The 21745-nt window shown below is 47.0% G+C and overlaps 1 protein-coding gene across 1 annotated transcript in view; it reads right to left on the reverse strand.

The window, feature by feature from the left end:
- LOC135817787 (uncharacterized) overlaps positions 1-21745 on the reverse strand; it is a 73291-nt gene that overhangs the window by 29188 nt on the left and 22358 nt on the right. Inside the window, exons 14-29 of the mRNA XM_065331028.1 lie at positions 19405-19574; positions 18555-18833; positions 18031-18445; positions 17311-17504; positions 16795-16892; positions 15941-16333; positions 14981-15153; positions 13731-13936; positions 12771-12919; positions 10328-10393; positions 9810-9903; positions 8946-9167; positions 8115-8254; positions 4728-4868; positions 3734-3808; positions 801-950 (exon numbers count right to left, since the gene is read on the reverse strand). Coding sequence (XP_065187100.1) covers positions 801-950; positions 3734-3808; positions 4728-4868; positions 8115-8254; positions 8946-9167; positions 9810-9903; positions 10328-10393; positions 12771-12919; positions 13731-13936; positions 14981-15153; positions 15941-16333; positions 16795-16892; positions 17311-17504; positions 18031-18445; positions 18555-18833; positions 19405-19574 — 2965 coding nt within the window. The remainder of the gene's footprint in view (positions 1-800; positions 951-3733; positions 3809-4727; positions 4869-8114; positions 8255-8945; positions 9168-9809; positions 9904-10327; positions 10394-12770; positions 12920-13730; positions 13937-14980; positions 15154-15940; positions 16334-16794; positions 16893-17310; positions 17505-18030; positions 18446-18554; positions 18834-19404; positions 19575-21745) is intronic.

Here is a 21745-nt window from a genome sequence, read left to right on the forward strand (position 1 = left end):
CATGTATTCGCTCTGGATACGACGTCAACTTGTATCCGAGGAAACCAGGCTTCGTCTCTACAATGCCATCGTCCTACCAACACTGTTATACAACTGCGAAACCTGGGGACTGACAGAGGCAGAACTGGAGAAGCTGAACGCCTTCCATAGACATCAACTACGGAACTTGTTCGGAATTAGGTATCCCGCCATCATCTCCAACAAAGACCTATATTCCAGAGCACACACACAGCCACTTTCGCACACCGTTGCTGTCCGCCGTTTCCGGATGTTGGGTCATGTTCTGAGGATGCCCTCAGATGCCCCGCCACAGCAGGCAATGGACAACTACTTCCGTCGAGATGTCACCGGTGTGCGTGGACGCCCGTAATCGAACCTGGCCACGGCAGTCAAGGCAAGCACAGCTGCCAGAGACATGCCACTGAAGACCATGACTGATCTGAGTGGGCTCAGAATGCGCGCTTTGGACAAGCAATCATGGAGGGAACTCTCAGCCTGAGCTGGTTTTGCTCGCGGCTGCAACGCACGGGGTAGTGAACCCAGGACAGAAGCGGACCAGGCATCATGACTTTGCACATCTATCGTTATGCTGCTTCATTACGCGACCTGTTTTATTATTATTATTATCATTATTATTACACCTTCAACTAAATCTATCCAGGAGATCGCACATGATCATAATTTGTGGATCTTTCCTTTCATGCGGTCGGGTTTTTTTAATCTATTTCTCGAATGGCTCGAAGAATATTTTGACTGTGTGCCTGGCAGATAGATCTGTCGTGTGCCCAGTGTGGACTAACCTGGCAGATAGATCTGTCCCCGTACAGCACTCTGCAGACGGCATTCGAGTCACAGCTGTGCACACCGGCAGCACACGGGTCAACGTACGTGCACCCATCGTCTCCATTGCCGACGTAGCCGGACGGACAAGGGCCGCAGTAAAAGCTACCCTGGAATACAACACGCCATGCACACCAGATGCATAAACTGCACTGAGTATTTTCAAACTCATGTGTTATATAATATACTCTTGTTATATATGTACTCTTGTTATATATGTACTCTTGTTATGTAGGTACTCATGTGTATTGTGCATAGCAGTAATATACGGTAAAACTTGTAATGGCAACCACTCGGATATGGCGATCACTCGACCATGGCGACCACTTTTCCTTGTCACGGACGCATTCACATTCAAAACAACTCGGATAAGGCGACCACTCGCTCAACGCGACCCGACGACCACCCACCCGCGACCGTGTTGCATGTTAAATGTACATGATGTTGTACATTGTAGATCTACACCTTAAGTTGTGCATGTGCGCCGCAGGAAGCGTAGATGTACGCGGTGCATGCATGACACTTGACAGGTGTGAAGCCCGCAGGCGCATGACACAGTCTTGCTTGATCAGCGCTCGCTAGCTGCAGGCTCATTGTCATTGATGCAGCTACACGCAGTGCATGTAGATCGACCCACTGCAGCGAGTCTGTTTTGTTTGAAAGAGATTTTATTCAACGATGGGAAAGCCAAAGGCTTTGCAGCTCAAGGAGAGGCTGGAGGTGATTAAGATGTCGGAAAGGGGGATGTCTGCGCGGAAAATTGCGAACGAAGTGAAAGTTTGGAAGACGCAGATTCAGAGTATCCTGCTGCACAAAGAAGCGATCCTGATGTACGCGGAAACTGGTGCTCCACTGACAAAGAAAAGAATTTCCCGGAGACGGGTAACGAAGATCTGAACGGCCTGGTCTGGTCTGGGAGTGGTTCCGTATGTGCAGAGCGAAGTGTATTCCCCTGAGCGGACCAATGATCTGCCAAAAGGCGAAGAGTTTTGCTGAACGCCTTGGCGTCGAATCGTTTGCTGAATCGAACGGCTGGTTGGTATCCTTCAGGAATCTCTACGGCGTGAAGTTTGCTACCTTGAGCGGAGAGTCCACCGATATGGATACTGCCGTTGTCTACGACTGGAAAGAGGGAGTCAATGCCCTCCATAAAGACTACGAACCGCAGAACGTTTTCAATACGGACGAGAGTGGATTTTTTTAACCGCCGCGCTCCCTGAGAAGTCTCTCGTCCAACGAGGAGAGGACTGCAGAGAAGGAAAGCAATCAAAAGAACGACTTACTGTGATGTTCTGCTGCTCCATGACAGGTGAGAAGCTGAAGCTATTTGTGATAGGCAAATCCGCTCAGCCTCGCTGCTTCAGAAATATCAATCTGACTGCTCTCGGCGTGACTTGGAAGTCCAATCGCAAAGCGTGGATGAATTCTGAGCTTTTTGAGGAGTGGCTGAGAAACGTGGACAGCGACATGAAGAGGCGAGATCGGAAGATTTGCTGTTCATGGACAACGCACCCTGCCACCCCAATCTCAGCGATTGTGTCAGCAATGTCAAGCTCCAGTTCAGCCATCCACTGAAGAACCCACCGAATTTGACCTTACTGAGGATGAGACAGTGGAGCCTTCTTCAGAATCCAGTGACTCCGCAGACCTTCAATCTCTGCTTGTTCAGGTTAGAAGTGGCTGTACTGCTGATGCGTACACATCATTTGATGACGAGAGTGAGTCACGAGACCATGTCATTTGCAACCCTGGGAGAGGATTGGGAGGAAGAGCTCGTCCTGGCAGCATTGCAGCAAAGCGGCGAAGGTGCAAGTTGTAGCGGTGATGAGCGTGATCATGATGATAACGACGAACCTGAAGAGGGCCAGCTGCTCACGAAATCCTACCATGACGCTATGAATGCACTGGAGGACGTAACGGCTTTTCTTGTGACTCAGCCACAGAGCTCTACCAAGCTTCTTCGACGCTGCTCCAAATGCTACGTTCCCAGGTGGTACGTGTTGGAGCTGAAGCACGGCGATCCACGTCAGGGTGAATTTTCTCCAAGACTCAGTGATTTGACATGTAGTTTTGAATATAAGCCTGATTTTTCGGTTATGCACTATCGGCACATAAGCCTGGTTTTCGGTTATGCACTATCGGCACATAAGCCTGGTTTTCGGTTATGCACTATCGGCACATAAGCCTGGTTTTCGGTTATGCACTATCGGCACATAAGCCTGGTTTTAGTGTTGCATATAATGTACATAGAAGTACAGTCAACTTTGCTTATAACGATACTCGGCCGGGCATCAGAAAAGTGTCCTTATTCGCGAAGTGTCCTTATACCCGAAGTCTCATTATATGCATACAGGTAGAATGGACTTTGCTCTGGGCATGGAACATCTGTCGTTGTTCGCGAATTGTCGTTATATCCGCAGTCGTTATATCCGCAGTCGTTATTAGCCAAGTTGACTGTACCTGTATTGTATACAAGCCTGCAAAATTTCTTCTAGATTCATGTACGCAGTGTGCATGTACATGATTGTACTTCCACATGCTCAGCTGGTCTGACGTACACATTATATGGCGATTTTAAATACAAGCAGCACATCTATAGTAGTATAGGTGTGTGCAGTGTGGTACACTGATCAAAATGATATGTCACATGTGAATATGGTCACATGACCCACTGAACCTGGATAAGAAGAAGTGATATCACGGGCATAATCACACTGCACAATGTGTGATATCACGGGCATAATCACACTGCACAATGTGTGATATCACGGGCATAATCACACTGCACAATGTGTGATATGCTCTTGGTCAGGCTTTCCACATGGGCACACGGATACATACACGGACACATACACGGACACATACACAAGTTACCTTGCTGGTTGCTACTTACATCAATGTTATGGCACACACTGTGCAGATCACATCCACCGTTACTGACAATGCATTCATCAATGTCATTGCACACCTGCAAACAGAAACGTATGGTACAGCATAATCGCCGTTGTATGGGATAGACCACCACTGATTCACTCTAAGAGAATGGGTGCTAGAAGCTGGAGTTCTTGCCTACCTAATCATCAAAAGATGTACACTGAGTGTTCTGTCCCAGCATAAGCACTCTCAGATGATTGGGTTGAGGTGAGATTGTTGGCAGTCCAATCCGACAGGCAGCTGTACTGGTGCTAGGGACTTTCTCCGGATGGCAGTCCGGTGTAAGTGAGTCAGTCAAGTGTCAAGTTTGGCAGCAAGCGACGTAGGAGCAACCAACTTCATCACTGTGATTTTAATAATGAAATATGGGCTTTTCGGACCCAATTTTCCTAAATATTTTCCGCGGGAAGGCCCCCGAACCCCCTTCTCTTACTCGCACCAATGTAGAATACTTTTTCGACGCCCCCGGGTTCTAAGGCACGTTTCTACTTGCTTATGGCAGACATTGGAGTAGAAATAATGATGGTCAGATGCGACATTGCGTTTGTATTGAAATACCGCATCATTCTTCAAAGGTAGTCCGCTTGCACTCAGCATTGAAATTCCTGCTACAACAAAAGGTTGTGTAGGAGAGGGTTATTGTAACCATATCACACCACGGTACTTCATCCCGCTCACAGAAGGTTGATGGAACCGTTCACAACATTGCAGTTAGTTCTCAGCTTAGTCCAGCTCAACTAACGAGAGATGATTTTCCTAGGCAAGTCGCAATGAGCATCTACGGGCCTTTTGCCGGTTTGCAGAGTCAAAGGTTTGGTAAGATCCTTGCCTGCTCTAAACGACAGCCATGATAATCCTTGCACCAGTCAGTCAAGTGGCAAGCCAGCAGGGAAAGTGTTAGTTGGAACGATGTGAACAGCCAACTTTCTTTTGTCATAACAATCATAACATACCTGTGAAGTGACATTGCTGACATTCAAACTAGAAGCAGCCGGTGTCAGGCCTGTATAGCCTCCAGGACATGCTGAGCAGTAGTAGCCGGGGACTGTGTTCACACACTGGGATAGTGGTGAGCATAACCCTGCAGTCAGACACTGGACAAACACACACACATACACATGCGCACATGCACGCACGCGTGCGCACACACACACGCACACACACGTGCGTGCGCATGCACACACACACACACACACACACACACACACACACACGGGAAATTTAAGTAGAGTTTATCTGAATGCCTTTCGGGATTTTCACGCTCCAGTAGCCAGGAGCTGGTTTTTAAGTACAGGAAATTTGAAGTAGAGCTTGCTGGCATCAGAGTACCTTTTCTGAACTGGTACATATTACAGAAGAATACTGCTCACTATTACTGCTAAGAGCGCTGGTGACTGGAGTGGCTCGACATACACTGTCCATGTTCTAAGCACAAGTTTAGAACTTTTGAACTCTCTCTCTCTCTCGTCTGTTCGCGAGTGCAAAGCCGTTCAAAAGTTCCCATGTTTGCAAACGCTCCATAGCCACTCCAGAAAATCCAGATACTGCACAGCCAAACTCCAAGAACGTATGGAATGTAAGTTTCGGCGAAGGGAAAGACTCACTTTTCGTTTCCGTAGATGTGAAACAATCATTGGCTGTTGGTTAATTTTATTGTTATTTTAGCAGCCAATGTCTTGGTTATAGCAACTCTATTTAGGTGTACTTTTTCACTGAAGATATAGTACTGTGTTCAATTCGCCATTGGCTGCAGAACTCGGTGAATCAGTAGGATGAGACATCAGGTCTTACACATCGCCAGTGCTGGTCAAATGACACGTGACAATTGATAACCGCGTATTGCGCTGTCCCGCCATCAAGGCGTTGCGCATGTGGCCAGTGCCGCGGTCATACGGCACGCGCCGTGCGGCTGACCGGCTGAGCTTAAAGGGCCCCACCACCAAAACCACCACCATGCTCCTCTCTTTACTTCTGCGACTGGAACACATAGATTTCGTGGAAAATGCTATCTATCAAACAAGCCCACACGGTGGGGCTTCAAGGCCTTCGCAGCATACGATCCGTCGTGCTCCACTTCGAAATCTACACTGGCCAAGAAAATACTGCGGGAGGACTCGCACAAGACGTAGTGCTCAGATTGATGGCAGAACTGAAGGGTCGGTATCATATTGTCTTCAAATACAACTTCTGTACCTTCATAAAGCTGGCGGACTCTCTTGTGCAGCGCGACATCCAGTTTGTGGGAAGAAGAGTCATGAATCACCGTGGTTTCCCTCCTGTGATGAAGACTAACGTTGAATTATTGAGCGCTGCATCAAGTATGATACTTCCCGGTACATCAGGGACAGCACCATCCTCCACCAGCAATAGAAGGGCAAGAAGTTGTTGATTGTGCACTGCGCACCGTGGCAATGACAGCACTATGAGCAACCGGAAGGGAAAGGATGCAGCTAGCCACCACTATACTTGCCAACCCAGCCAAAGCAAATCCCTTAGTCACACACCCAGTTTCCCTTAATTTTCTCTCATTTCCCTTATTTTGCTGGTTTTCGCACAAAGTAGAAGTACAGCTACCGAAAGACAGTGGCAGACTACAATGCTTCCATGGGCGCAGTGGACACGTTTCATCAGCTGGTGGAGCAGTACTGTTGCCTCTGGCGAAACCCGGAAATCGTCGAAGTAGACAGTGTTCAATATGATGGATTGTGCGGTGGTCAATGCAGACGGTATGTTCCCACTCTTCATGACTTCTACTGTTCCTGCCTGATGGTTGAACTTGTCAACAAGATAGACATTGTTTGACTTTGTTGTGGCTCGGACTTTTACCTTTGCTATTTTCGTTTTGTCTGTTCTCTCACCTTTCCTCTCTCTCTCTCGCGTCTTCTGTAGAACTTCTTTCCAGTCTGTCTCTCTGCTCTTCTCTCTACTCTTCATCTCAAGAACGCTTCTCTTCTCTATTTCTTCGTTCCTGTACTTCTAACACTTCTCTACTCTCTTTTTCTCTTCGTTTCAATTTCCTTGGACATGCACTTGTGTTGTCCGTACCCTGAACAACTACTGATAACCATCTTTAGGAGCAGCATAACTGCCAGAACGCATTCCAATCGCAACTGATTAGGCAGCCAACATCCATTGCTGCAGACGAGCCACCACCCAAGCGCATACTGCCCGTCACGACCTGCACATCCAGCTGGCCATGCAGACACCACTGCTTCTTCTAATACTAATAGTACTGTCACTTATCCTGGATAAGTCTCAAAGGTATACCGTAGAATCCCGCGGATAAGCCCATGGGCTTATCTGTTTCACAAGGATATTTCGGTGGGCTTATACGTGAACATGGGCTTTTACACCGACACCAAAAATGTGCTACTGAAAAGTATCAAGGAAGTGAGAAGTACATTGCTGAAAACCACTGTGCAAACGAAAACAACCGATGATTGTGCTGAAATGTACCAAAAAAACCTACATGACTATGTACATGGTATAATCAAGAGTCCATAATTTATGGACTCTTGGTATGATCTAGGCCCACGGGTTTGTACGACGAAGCTCTGTATGTTCGAACTAACGCTGGGCTTATGCGCGAGCATGGGCTTATCCGCGGGTGGACTTATCCGCGGGATTCTACGGTACCCTAGTACAGTTGTAACATGGAAAAGGTGGCCATCGCATAACTTGTGCCCCGCATTTTTCCATGTTAAAATTTTTCCTTGGCTCACCATCTGAGTTCTTTGTACGGTTTTTTTCTTAATAAAATCCGATCTTACGAATAGTTATTGCGCTGCACCAGTGCCCAGTCTGGTGACGCAGCGGCCGGCACTACAGTCCATTCAGAAAAAGGTTCATCATATTGCATTGGGCCTTAACCAGGTCAACGGGTGACCATTTTCAAAATAGCATGCAGTTTGGAATGCTATTCGTGTCTCCAAAAAAAGATAAGCCATAGCCCGACTTCTCCTTTGAATTTGACGTTCTCCTAAACCTTCCAAAACCCTAGGGAAGTTAGTTTTTAGGTCAGGTTTGAGTGTTTCAACTGGGTTTCCCATTAATAATTGTACCGACATGCTGGTCCAAAACCCGTTTCCGGCATCATTGAATTATAAATGTTTTTTTAGCCCAATTCGATCAAAATCGGATTTGAAAATGTTATAAGAATAATAAGATCAATCATTTGTGAATGGACTGTAGTTGACCACTCATCGCATTTTATTAAGCAGCACCCCGATGTATACCATTCACTGCCTGTTGTCTATCATGTCGAGTTATTCAGTGGCAGCTAACTTGTTTTCAATAGGATAACCGAAAACGTTTTGAGCGCTGTGCGTGCTTTGTCTAACCTCATCAATATCGTCACATCGACTTCCATTGCGCACCAAGCCCGGCTGACACTTCCCACATGAGTAGGCCGGTACCTTGGTAACAAGGTTGACACAGCGGACATGACTGGGACATGGCGAGTAGTCCTGTAGACAGGGACCTGAAATCAGAAACAGCAAAACACCACAGGGAAACAGTGCATCAAAAGATGTACCCAAATATGTATTATTTTTTATTTATTTTTTATTTTATTCCAAGCAATACATGGCTGGGGTAGCCAATGACCACTTTGCATGGCGATTGCAGGGTTTTTATAGCCAACCATGGCTGAACATGTATTAATTTTGTATTCTTCATTGGGCCTGTGAATGTATAGATTCTTGGTTGGAAGAAAGCAAATCAGCACACGAATCACAGAAGCCATATAATTTCGACTAGGCCTTTCGTACCATTACTCTTCATCACTTTTCGACTTGAAAAGTAATAGAACGAAAGGCTTAGTTAAAACTATATGGCTTCTGTGATTCGTGTGCTGATATGTGAATGTGTACGCACAGCAGGAACAGAGGTTTCAGTTGACGTATCTTTTTATATAAATACTTGTGATCGTGTACATGAAGTCGACCCTTTTGCAATACGTTCTGTTGCACAATCACACCTCATCATATCAAAGCTGAAAATGGGAGGAACAGCGCGAAGACGGTGAATACGGCAAGGAGATTTAGCCATTACATTAGGAATGCATATAGGTATTTGTAGAACAATCGCTGGCATGCCTTACCATCGAAAGCAAGATAACAACAACGCAGTCAACATTGCGTCATTGAGGTTTTCGGCAACTATTCGCTTACATTGAGTGCTGTTGGCACAGGTCGTGCAGTGACCACAGACATTTCCGTCGGTCGTTGCCGTCAAGTTCACTGAAGTGTTCAAAGCCACTGAGAACTCGTTGGGTTGACACGGCACGCAGGTATCTCTGGCGTAGGAGCTCTCCATGCCATTACCACAACAGGAGCAGAAGGAAGAGCCCCACTGGGAAGAGAACGTGCCCCGTGGACATGGCAGGCACTTCACTGCAGAAGCAGCACAAACACCCAATAGGTAAAGGTATTCTCGAAGCTATGCAAGAGACGTTACTTTAGCTAGCCAGGGTCCACATCGCTATATTTCGTGTGTCTCTGTGTGTGTGTGCGTGTGCGTGCGGGTGTGTGTGTGTGTGTGTGTGTGTGTGTGTGTGTGTGTGTGTGTGTGTGTGTGTGTGTGGTAGGGCTGTCATCACGTGACACACCATGCCTAGCGCGCTATCCTGTACATCGCTATCCTGTACATGTCCCATACAAAGTTCTTAGTCAGTACTTGCATCAATGGCCGCTTCAAGCCTAAAGAGCCATTCTATTTACATTAATCCAGGCCATCGTAAGCTATGCTTTAGTAGAGAGGAACAGTAGTGGCAGCACGGAATACATGTGATCCCGGTGCAAATTTGGCTAGGTGGTCTGGAGCCTACTATGCACTTCAGATCCCCGACTACGTATGTGCAGTATCTTTCGGCAACCTGTAAGAAGACCTTAGTTAGGGTCTGTTGGGAATGCCCAAGTAAAAAATACACAATACAATACAATACAATACAATGCAATACAATGCAATGCAATGCAATCAGACAACATGTACATGTACATGTACTGGGTATAGTGAACACTTCAGTTGGGACTTACGTGCTGCCGAGTATGTGCCAGGTCTGCAGAGAGTACGCACACCTGCAGTACAGGCACTGCCTTTAGTACACGGTGAACACTGTGCAGGACATGACTGACCGGTGGGAGAAAGACACACAGCAACACAACACAGCCAGGCACAGCTATAGAAATATCCATTCCGTTAGTCCCAGCCTGTATAACACCTTAGAGGCAATGATTTCTACAAAAGTCTGGGCTCACAGTTTTAGCTGCGGGTTGGGCACAACGTCGACAGCTATTTGAACGGGGCTACCTTCCACATTCACCCGCCAATGCATTCGCAGTAGAGCTAGTTCCCTGTTCACACAGTGCTCAACAACGCAACAGACCAAGCTTCTTCACTAACACAGTAGGGCAAGGCTTTCTTGCGAGTCAAAGTTTCGTGCTTACGCGACCAGACAAAATCATTCTAATCAATCAAAATGGTTTTGTCTGGTGATCATTCAACCTCCAGTGTGGGACAGGTCCCTCACGTCGAGTCCAGCATACGTACTTACAGCCAGTGAGCACTTGTCGGCATAGTAGCCATCGGCGCAAGGTGTGATCAGGCCATTAGCACACAGCTACCGATGGACAAACGCAACAACACAGGAACAAACACCGTGTCAGCAAATCAATAAAATGATGCTTGCGCCGGCACGGTTCACTTGCAGAGATGGTCACTATTACTAGTATCATGTGATAAACCACTTCAAAGCGGGTTCGGTAAGAAGAGCAACTCAATAGGTGCAATCACAGTGGATACATGACCTTCCACTAGTGGAAAACCTGTGATTGAAATCATGAGTACTGGAAGGAGGTACTCTTGTCTTTTCGACGCCTTCACGCAATCCAGGTGCACAGCAGGTCGCTCCTAACTTGTTGCGACTGCGCCATTCTAGGCATGGGTCAAGAGCAGCAGCGATCCAAGACGATGCAACATGAGCCAAGTTTCAGCGCTCGAACAAACACCGTACCATTTCTGATGTTCCCCGTCAATGGGTCTACCTCGTAATCGTGAGGCAGGAATAGCTTCGCAACACGATTAGTTTGTGTGCCGAGAAGAACAAGGACCGAAAGCCATGTTGGGTGACTATGACGGTTCTCAATAGCTGTTTGTGGTCGTTCTTGATCTGTACCTGTGTATCGATGCCTGTACTGTCAGAATGCAGCAATCTTTACACTCCAAGATGGCCCGCTGAAGCATAATCGGCTTGGAAATTGGCTAAGAAGAAGACGATATGGCCAAGTCGTGGATGTCTGAAATGGCGCTCAGACGATTGATGTTGCTGGGTACAACTGGAGTTGAGTTTTCGTCTAACAATGTGACGTATAAACAGGTAGATGGTGTTACTATGGTTCGTCCCTTGATCCGGTATTACCTAACATATGTGTAGGTCACTGCGAGTCAAGAATTGATGATTCGTTGTGGCCTGATCTTTACGTTCGCTTTGTCGAAGACTCGCTTACTTATTTCGACAATGTAGAGTGTAGCGAGGTGTTTCTCGATTTGCTAAACGGCCTCCATTCTGCCCTTCGTTTCACGTGTGAACACGAAAAGTCCAGAAATGTACTTGTAGAGAAGTCGACTTGTGAGGTTCTGATCCATATACCGAAAGCCGACTTTCACCGGTCAGTACATTGTGCACGATTCGTATTGTTCTTCTCAGTACCAAGTCAACTTAATGCGTAACCTTGCAGATCGTGCGAAGCGCATTTGTTCGTCCTGCCAAACTTTCTCCGCACTGTGTTTGTGAAAAATGGTTACCCGGAGTTTTTGTTGCAGAAGTTGCCGTCCATCGAGCACACTCAAAAACCTCTGTTAGTTGGTCCTGTCTGTTGTCCCATCTATTTATGTTTGCTGTGGAAAGGGCAGGCGTCTATCAAAGTGTACCGTGCAGTAAGATCTGTCGTTCGTCGAACATAGTACGCAGTACACTTGTATCAGTCTTTATAACGATGCATGTGTTCACGATGCGGAAGGATGTCCTACCAACCCACCACCTCGGTCATCTCATCTACAACGTTGAATGCCGACAGTCGGTATGTTTGTAGGACTGTTCAGCACCTGAATGCACGCATTAAACAGCATGCACCACTTCACATACTCCCGGCTTGCACGAATAAGGTTTCCATGTTGATTCAGCTTGTCCTATTGATTGTGGTCTTTAAGGATGGTTTCTCTCTCTCACTCTTGCATGCTTCTGCTTTATTCTCGCTCAACTCGTGTAAATCATCAAAACCTCCACATCATTTCCAACATCGCGAAAGGAAAGCTCCAAAGCCAACATGCAACCGACTGCTAAGGAACACCACAATCTAGAGGCACAACACATTTGGACCACAAACCTATACCTACCATATCCTGCGGAGTATATAAGCCGCACTGGAGTATAAGCCGCACTGGAGTATAAGCCGCACTGGAGTATAAGCCGCACTGGAGTATAAGCCGCACTGGAGTATAAGCCGCACTGGAGTATAAGCCGCACCTAGATTTTTCCTCGCGAAAAACTGACATCTACCCAGTTTATGCTACCCAGTTTATGCAACAATGGACTTTGGATGGAGAGCCAAGGATACATTTATGGAAAAGAAAAAGGACAAAGGAACTACAAGTTACGCTATAATGTTCACTAACACCACCAGTTACTAAACAATCAGCTCATGCGATAACATTGCACGACACTGACCGATGATGTGCTAGGGCTGTCAGCCAGTTAGTTGTAGAACGGCAGTATCTGATTGTTTAGTAACTGGTGGTGTTAGTGGACATTGTGGCGGAATTTGTAGTTTCTTGGTCCTTTTTCTTTTCTATAAATTTACCGAGTTTATCACTGTTAATTTGACCATTGTTGTAAAAGCCACAGGGAATTTTTTAAAAGTTGAATTACTGGTCTTTAAAGTGCAGCAGCGTACACTCTGGAAAGTACGGTATGCCTTTTCTACTTGTTCACTACTCACCGATCCCTCGGGGCACAGGGAGCACCTTCTTGCCAAGCCCTGGGAGTAGAGGGTTGCCAGAGAACAGTTCATCAGTGGTGGCGCACATCCACACCTGCCCTTTGTGCCATCTCCTGGACAGTACTCACCAGCCACACAGCGACGGCATTCTGCATCGAAGCACATGCAAGCAAACCACAGCAAGCAAGACTAATTTTGTGTGATCATCTTGGCATATTATGGCTTTGCCATGCTGCAACTCTATCTGACGGTGGGAAGGTGGGCTTGGAGAGGGCACCGAAGGAGAAGAAAGCTACAAATGTCCTGTATGAAAGGTTGAAGCGTACTTGTACCTCCTGTCCTGACAAAGCACAAAAAGAATGAGTGAATGCGCACACATCTGTGCTGCAGTAGATGAAACCTCATCCACATAACTTTTTCCTTGTTTATTTTTTACCGAAGCACACTGATATATAGGGGTGAGCAGCAGCATTCGGCCCTGTGCAGAATTTTCGTCAACCACACTGAACAACGTGACTGACCAGTTTTATTGGGGATGGGGATACAACACGATGGGAAAAGGACAGCACAGGCAAAAAGGAAACATGGTATACGTGCTGTTGATGAGGTGTATGACCTCTCCAATGAACCGACGGTCTTGGGTCTTGGGTTCTAAAGTTGGTCCATGCATCCATCATTCGGATAGGAAAATGACGAGAGGAGAGATAAGGAGAGTGTTTGCACATATATGTGAGTGCATTGCATAGTGAGAGGATAGTGTGCATTTTGCGGCCAAACTCCAGACCTTTACTGAACCACATCTAGCTTGAGCTTGGGTTTCTTCTGATGGCAAAAATAGGCCATAGCACGGACACCGACTCAACTTGGTCTGAACTCTACAGAAAATGGCAATGTCCGCAGAATTCTCTACATGCTCAATGCTCACGAGCGCGGCACTTCTCTTCCTATCTTGTGGCTTACCGCCAGAATCCATGAAGTACCCGTATGATGTCAGCACAATCTCAGCCTGATTACTGGCCACACGACGCACACTGAACTGGCTTTCCAGGCACACCGCATTGCCTTGCACATGAATGCTGGCTGCTACGGACGTGTTGTCCGCACTGCTGGAGTCGGCTATCGTCACAGTAAAGCTGAACCTCGCCATGCCTTGATATCCTACTGATCTGAGTATGGAAAACAGAATGAAAGAGGACCACAATGTATACAACAGCAAGGGAAACTGAAATTTCGTACACCATATTTGTGTTCACTCAGACGTAAGCCATATTTTGGATATATAAGCTGCTATGGACGAGATGTGATAATCTCGATTGGCCTGCTGTAGCGGAAAAAGCGAGTTTGTGTGTTCCGGCCAGCAGTATTCTGCCAAGGTGATGTATCCAATAATAATGTAGCAGCCAGTTTGATGCATCCATGCTCCATTTTCAGGTTATCACGGTCTCTCCTTGCATCCTCACTCACCCACCTGCTGTTATTTTCGCCTCTGCTATCCGACTCGCACTCTCAAACGACACAAGGCATCCTGGAACAAACAACTGACTTCTTCATAAAGGAGAAGGACAAAATGTTACGAGTTATGACTGACTGTCCACCAAAGTAACCAGATCTTATACAGTCAGCTCGTGCGACAAAATGGCACAAAACTGACAATGAGTACTGAGACAAGGTTGTTGCCGTTGGGCGCAGCTCGTGCTCTTCTTCATTGCACTTTCCTTCCCCTCTTAGACCTTTCCACCAACCTGAGCCTTCCAAGTTGGAAGGTTGTTGGTTTGCGCCTTGGAGAAGTGTTGGAGCTAGGTGTCAGGGCGCCGAATGTCTCAGTACTCCTTGTCAGCTTTGTGCCATTTTGTCGCACTCGCTGACTGTATAAGATCAGGTTACGTTGGTCGACAGTTAGTCACAACTCGTAACATTTTGTCCTTCTCCTTTTTCACCATAATTTAATTGGCTCACCATCCGAGTTCAATTCTTCATGAAACTCAAAAGAAAATGATTATGAGCTCACGGGCAGGGTTGCCCTGACCCGTGGCAAAGCGGTTTATATGACGTCATATACACATACACATCACCTGCCTGTTTCTAGATTGCTTATTAGTCCTACTTGTTGTTAGTTTCTCTTGTTTGAACTCACTCATGGCTGTGGGAAATATTTGTGCACATCTGTGAAATATTGCACCATATGAAATATCCGAGCGAGAAGAACTCACGTGACAACCTTATCTCCGATTACAAAGCTCAGAACCGCATTTCCACTGGCATCGGAATCGGTGGCGTTCAGGCTGGCCACGATGGTTCCTTCTTCTCTCATTTCGTTCACCACCGCGTCGTATGTTGTGACGTTCAACTCCGGTGCATTGTCATTCAAGTCCACCACCAGAACCTGTAGGCACCAGAGTAACAGAACCATGGGTGGATAGTCACAATACCAGCACAACCAAGTGTGGATAGTCACAATACCAGCACAACCATGGGTGGATGGTCACAATACCAGCACAACCATGGGTGGATAGTCACAATACCAGCACAACCATGGGTGGATAGTCACAATACCAGCACAACCATGGCAAGGAAGTGCACGTTATGTACTAGATTGGATTCTAGTACAGTATCGGAAAATATCTCCATTGCACACCGTACATAACAGGCTCTCAGCTGCATCGAATAGATTTCCTAATGCCAATATTTCGCCCATTGGGCATCATCAGGGCATCCATGCAAAAGAAGTGAAAACTACGCTGCAATGGAGTCTGAGAGTTTTACGGAAATGTTTAGTACAGTAGCGCATTGAACGTCACCACTCTGAAGTACTGTCATGGAATGTGCAGGGATGAACCTGCAATGGGAACGACATATTCCTGGGGAATGTAAAGATACGCTCCATAGTGTGCGTGTGTGTGTCTGTGCACATGTGTGTGTGCACATGCGTGCGGGCGTACATGTGCGTGTGTGCACACGTGCGTGTGGGTGCATGCATGCATGCGTGCGTATGTGCGTGCGTACATGCATGCACGCATGTGTGTGAACTTTCCATATCAAATGCAACAGGTCAACCGCAGCGCCCCACGTTTTATCACCCTCTCCACTTCCCCTACATGACACCCAGAACGGGTTGACAGGGTTCGACTATGCATACCAATACTTTTCAGTGCAATGCCTGCTTTACTCACCAGCAGGCCAACACTTGCGAGCACAGCTCCTGAGCTTCGCTCCAGCACGGCACACGTCAACAGGTATTCGGTGCTCTCCTCGTAGTCCAAGTACTTGAGCGTGCTCAATATCCCCGACCGGGAGATACCAAACACAGCGGGTTGACCCGGGGCATTGAATGGAGGCAATAGCTGGTAGTCTACGGTGACCGCTTGGTCCAGTAGGTAGAGTGGCGTTTGCACAGTGCCCAGCGCTGCTCCACCGAACACATTCTCGTCTATGGTGAACATTTCCACCGCAGTACTGGTGCTGTTACTCTGCCCGCCGCTACCCACAATGGCAAAGTAGATCTGCGACGAGCACAGGGTGCGGTGGGCTATGAACAAGTCGACGCGATGCCGTACGTTGTTGTACTGACGACGCACAAGGCAAGGGGGAAAGCGGACACAGAGCAGGTACAGCATATCAAAAAACTGCTAACGCACTCACGACACACAGTCTCAACTACCTCTTGTCATAACCTGCAAAAGCACTCGCAACACATCAATTACTGCAAATGCACTCGCAACACACTGTCCCAGCTGTTTAAAATGTGACTTTCCAAATTGGGAATTTGGTTAAATCCAATAACACTACGGTCATTATTTTGTGATGCGATCTTAAGTAGGTCTACCACTACTACGGTCCTTGTCCTCCCATGCACTGGACTACATGCAGAGAAGATGATTAGTGCGATAGCAATAGTGGGAAAGCAAGCACAACATGTCATGCCAAGGGTAAATTTACCCTCCTCCCCCCCCCCCCCACCACTTCACCAACATAAAAAATATTTTGAAAAGGGCAGAGTGACATATTTTCTGTCAAATGTGCTTACAGGTATCGCTGTTAGCCTGTGAGAGCTGACCAATACAGGTGTAGCACATGCCAAGGTATTGGTCACAGTGTCACCGGCGTACACATCAACACGAACACCTACACAGAAAACAGGCATGTAGCCGACAAGCTTTTCTTTAACCATTCCTTTCACACACATACCCGCACAAACGTAACCACACCATATGCATGCCACTAAATGACACACACCCACACACCCACACACCCACACACCCACACACCCACACACCCATACACACACAATCCCGTTAATCATCAGCCTCTTTCGTGGGACAAGCTGCAGCACGGAAAGAGGACAAAGCAGTCCTTTCTGCAGACTACGTAGAACTATGAGACAACTGCTTTATCTACTAAGCAAAGCCCGGGTGTAAGTCCTCCAGTGGTTTAATGGCATAACGTTTGCACTTCCAGAAGCATGCATGGCAGCCCACAGGAGGGTAAAGCGCATTGACAGAACTGTGTGTAAGTTGAACCAGGACAGCAGCACAGGATTTACCATTCTCGGAGACATCTTCAAATAGAACATGCTGGCATTGAGGCGCGTGCAGGCCACCAAGGTCCATAGCCAGAATGCCATCCACAAAGAGCCAGGCCTCCAAGTCGGTGTTCAGTGTCAGCATGTGTGTGCCCGGCTGTGTGGTATTGAAGTTTTCGTTCACTGATATTGACGCCGACCAGAGCATAGTCCACCTGGATAACAGGGCCGAGAGCCGATCTCAATAAAGCAAACAAGTTCTTCTCATCTTTTTCTATTTCTTGTTTTTCATTAGCTTCAGCACGTTCATTCACATTCTCCATCATTTGTGAGAACTAGACCTGGTCTAGTGAGAAGGCATTCTACTGCCTGTAATTCTGGTGAAGTAAAATAAAGTAACAACAACAACAACAACAACAATGACACTTGACAGGAATGCCTAGAAACCCATGTGTCATTGGAACTAGGCAACTAACTTCTTAGCACAGACACCCGGTCTACTACAGAGCTCAGTACATTAGAGTGTTCACAGACCATATCTCCTGCAAGATTACTGTGATGTTCTTATTGCCAGAGCTCAAATTTACATGGACTGGACAGCACCGAATTTGTTTTAAAATGCACCAAAAAAGGTAAAATATCCAATGCACGTTCTCCCAACAAATTGTTCCAACAAATTATTCAAAAGGTTTCCAATGCACATTGTCCCAACAAGGAGTAATACATCTAGGTCAGTCTTACCCAGGGTTGTGAGTGAGACCAGAGCAGTCCACAGCTTCCTTGAAGCCAATACGGTCCACTGGAAAGAATGGATTCCTGTCCAAGATCAAGGCGTCGGCTGATTCTGATAAAGCAGGAACGGAACTGATATCAAAGCGCAGGCTGTTTCTAACAAATGTACTGTCTGACCCGTTGCTGTACCACTTCGATACGTCCGTAGGCAATGTCGAGTTGCTTGCTGTTTCGTTCAGCAGGCTTGCGTTCAGCACTGGCAGCTGTGTGGATCTGTCCAGCGTCCTCTCCAGCAGACCAGGCATGGACTTGGGCTGAACCCAGGCTGAGCTGTAGCCGAACTTGGCGTGCTTTGCGTTGCCGCTTGCATGAAAGTCAAACAGGTTGACTGAGAACAGCTGGCAGTTCCCTGCAGCACAATTATCTGGGAGGGGGGGGGGGGGAGGAGGAGAGGGGCAAACATAGTCATTAGTGTGTGACACTATCCCACCAGCAAACAGTAATGGAATCTAGAAACAAATGACAATACATACCTAGGACGGTTACGAAGGCTGATGTGGAAGTTGAACCGACCGAGTTCTGTCCATGGCATGTATAGGCCCCTTCGTGCAGCTTCTGCACGCGGGATATGCGCAGCGTGCTTTCCGACTCGATCCAGGCCACGTCCGGCATGCTGAGAACTGAGCCCGTCAGGCCCGTCTTGGTCCAGGTGACTGCGGGTTGCGGCACACCCGTGATGTTGCACGGCAGATCCAGCGATGTACCTTCCAGTGAGCTGGTGCTGTTCAGTGGAACAGCTACAGTTGGCAGGACTGCAGTGTGACAAAAGCCATGAAGTCAAATCAGAAGAAACATTACGCACACGTTAAAAAACTGAATGCTGTCGCCAATGATACATTTGATTACTTCGCCGGCGCGAGATGCCCTACACTTTCCGAAGTAATTTCCCCATTGAAATTCGTATTTTTCAGATGCGCACGACCCCATTCATCCGAGTGTGCATATCTCCATTTATGAGCTGCTCCACTGAATGGAGTTTCACCTCGCACAGCACTCGTCCCATGATGCACAGCCTCTACTGACTACTGGTGCACAACGGAACAGAAATAAGTGATGATTAGGGTACTACACCCACAACTAGGGTAAGCTATAAGTTGCCATGTGTCTGCTCACCGTATTTGGAACTGGAAAAGACGTCTATATACGTCCCTAGCGCCTGGGCATCATTTTCAACGACGAATATTATATATACATGTAAGTCTAATTATGACTTTGAATTGCACAGAATAATACATTAGCAGTGTGAGAAGCACTCAGACAGGTATCATTGCAACTATTGACAATAGAACTGCATTCACCATTAAAAGTCAACTACAAACTGACCACATAGCATATCCGCGGCTGGAACGGTGCTGAGAACCTGTCCAGACACGCTCGAAGGCTGCGAGCAGAGGATCTCGTCTGCGCGCGGGATGACCGCCGACCACTGGTCAACATACGTACGCAGCCACTGAATGGTGCAGAGGCACCGGAATGGGTTGTTGTATAGGTGTCTGCAGATGCACAGGGAGGCATTCGAGAATGGCACACATCATAAGAGTGTGTATGAAAGGGATTGTATTTTGAGACAAGGATGTGTTCTAGTGCAGTAAAACCTGTAACTAAAGATCATCGTGACTAGCAACTAGCCCGGTACTACAGACCACTTTGCCAGGCACGGAACATCTTACATTCATATAACTATGGTTATGCGGTGCAAACCTCTAACTACGGACCACCTGCCGCTAAAGACCGCTTTCTCTGGCCCCAATGGGTGGTTGTTAGTTACAGGTTTTAATGTAGTGGCCTCTGCTACGCTAACTCGGTAACTGTCAAGAAAAGGCTGCTTCTGGGCTACACTAATTCAGTAATGGTCGAGTTACGCGATGCCATCCAGCGAATGTGGAAGCCGCTGGAATGATGTGTTTATGTACAGTAGGTGTTACTGTATGTTTCAAAATTGGCTTTTCGTTGCATGCCAACCTCAAATCCCAGCAACTGGATGCGTAGACCCAGGTGCTCGAAGTCCGGACACTTTTACTGTGTGTGTTGGCCGAGCTGAAACTCACACTAGCAATGATCACTTGCCAGAATCCTGCTCGTGGATGGAAGGTATCTTGTCCAAGTTTGTTTTGAGGCCAGGATCGATTGAACCAGGCCATCTTTCGATCCGATCTGTTTCTCTGGAGTTCGCTGATTTTTCATATCAAATTTTGTGGTCGCAGAGGGTGCTCTAAGTCCGTACTACTCAGAGGTGACTCGAAATACACACAAATTTCTGCTAATTGCTAACTTGCAATCCCTCGGTTACGACGAAAGCACCGAAGGGATATGTTTGGCATGTGCCTCCACCAGAATTTCTTGGAAAACAGTAGTTTGTTGCCGAAATGCAAGCTGTTTTTAGTCGGCTCAGAGATGAAGCAGCTGCGCTGTGAAAAACGCGTGAAAACAGTGGTGGATATGCCAGGAGTGTCAACCTTTCTGCAAGGATTGGTGGTTCTCTGAAAATTCTTCTCCTCTGGCCATTCTCAGCTCTAAGCTGGCTCTTGATGATTGAGTGCAGATCTGTTTGACGCTGTGTCCGTTCGAAATCGGTCTTGGCAAAGTTGATTTTTGCATGAAATGTAACCCTATTTGTATTTCGAATGGACACTCGAAAACCCACTCGTCTGGTCTGGGACTTCTGCTTATCGTAGATCCCGGAAAATTGGTACGCGAGGAGAACATACCACACTGTCCCCTCCGTAAAATATTCGAGTCGAATACAATAACAGAACATGAAAATATGGGTGTACGAACTTAGGATACCATGTCCGGACTTCGAGCACCTGGGTCTACTAGGCGAAGAGCTCACCCACAGTTTCATGAGAACTATGAGCAACTGAGTTATGGCAGCCTAAATCACGGTACTTGGGGTAAGATCTGCGTGTTCGGACCACTGTCCATTTGCCCAAATGCCTTTGGAAATAAGTACCTGCTTAGTTCAATTTTGTCTACTACCTCCTAAGGACAATCAGTAGCATTCGGCATTCGGCCCAGTACGGGACATGTCACTTCGCGGACGGTGTGCTGTGGCAAGATGTCGAGGTCGGCTGGAGAGCGCAATTGTGGTGTGGTGGTTGATGAAAAACCTAAGGAACTTGAAAAAATGGCTATGTCCTCCTACTTGTCCATGCTACCGATATTTTGTCATGTTTGTTCCCCGCATTTCACACGGTTCTCCATAATTTTCTTTCTCATACATGTAAACTACAACTGGGCCCGCTTCTTTTTCAAACTCCCCGATCAAGCGCCACAGGTGAACATTTGGAGAGATATTATTCTTGAATTGCAGCGTAAGAGGGTGGTGGCGATGGCAGCAGCGATATTGTTTAGATATTATTTATTTTATTGTTGGCTGCAGTGGAGCCACCGAATATTTTGGAAAGTGTTTGTTTTCCAAGTTTCACTTGCACTGCACCTTGTTAGTTGCATACAATGTAAACACACACACACCTCAGACCTCAGACCTGCCCACCGCAGAGGCGATGATAGCGAACAGCTATGTTTAGACATAGCAACTTGTGCTGGGATTACACTATTCAACAGCTTGCAAGGCTGATGAATTGACCGCCACTAATTTTAGCCTGGTATCCACCACACAGCTGATTGAAGTGGCTTTTTCTGGCCAGTGAATCCCTATTTT

Source organism: Sycon ciliatum, chromosome 5 (genome assembly GCF_964019385.1).
Source record: "Sycon ciliatum chromosome 5, ocSycCili1.1, whole genome shotgun sequence".
Classification (NCBI taxonomy): Eukaryota; Metazoa; Porifera; class Calcarea; order Leucosolenida; family Sycettidae; genus Sycon; species Sycon ciliatum.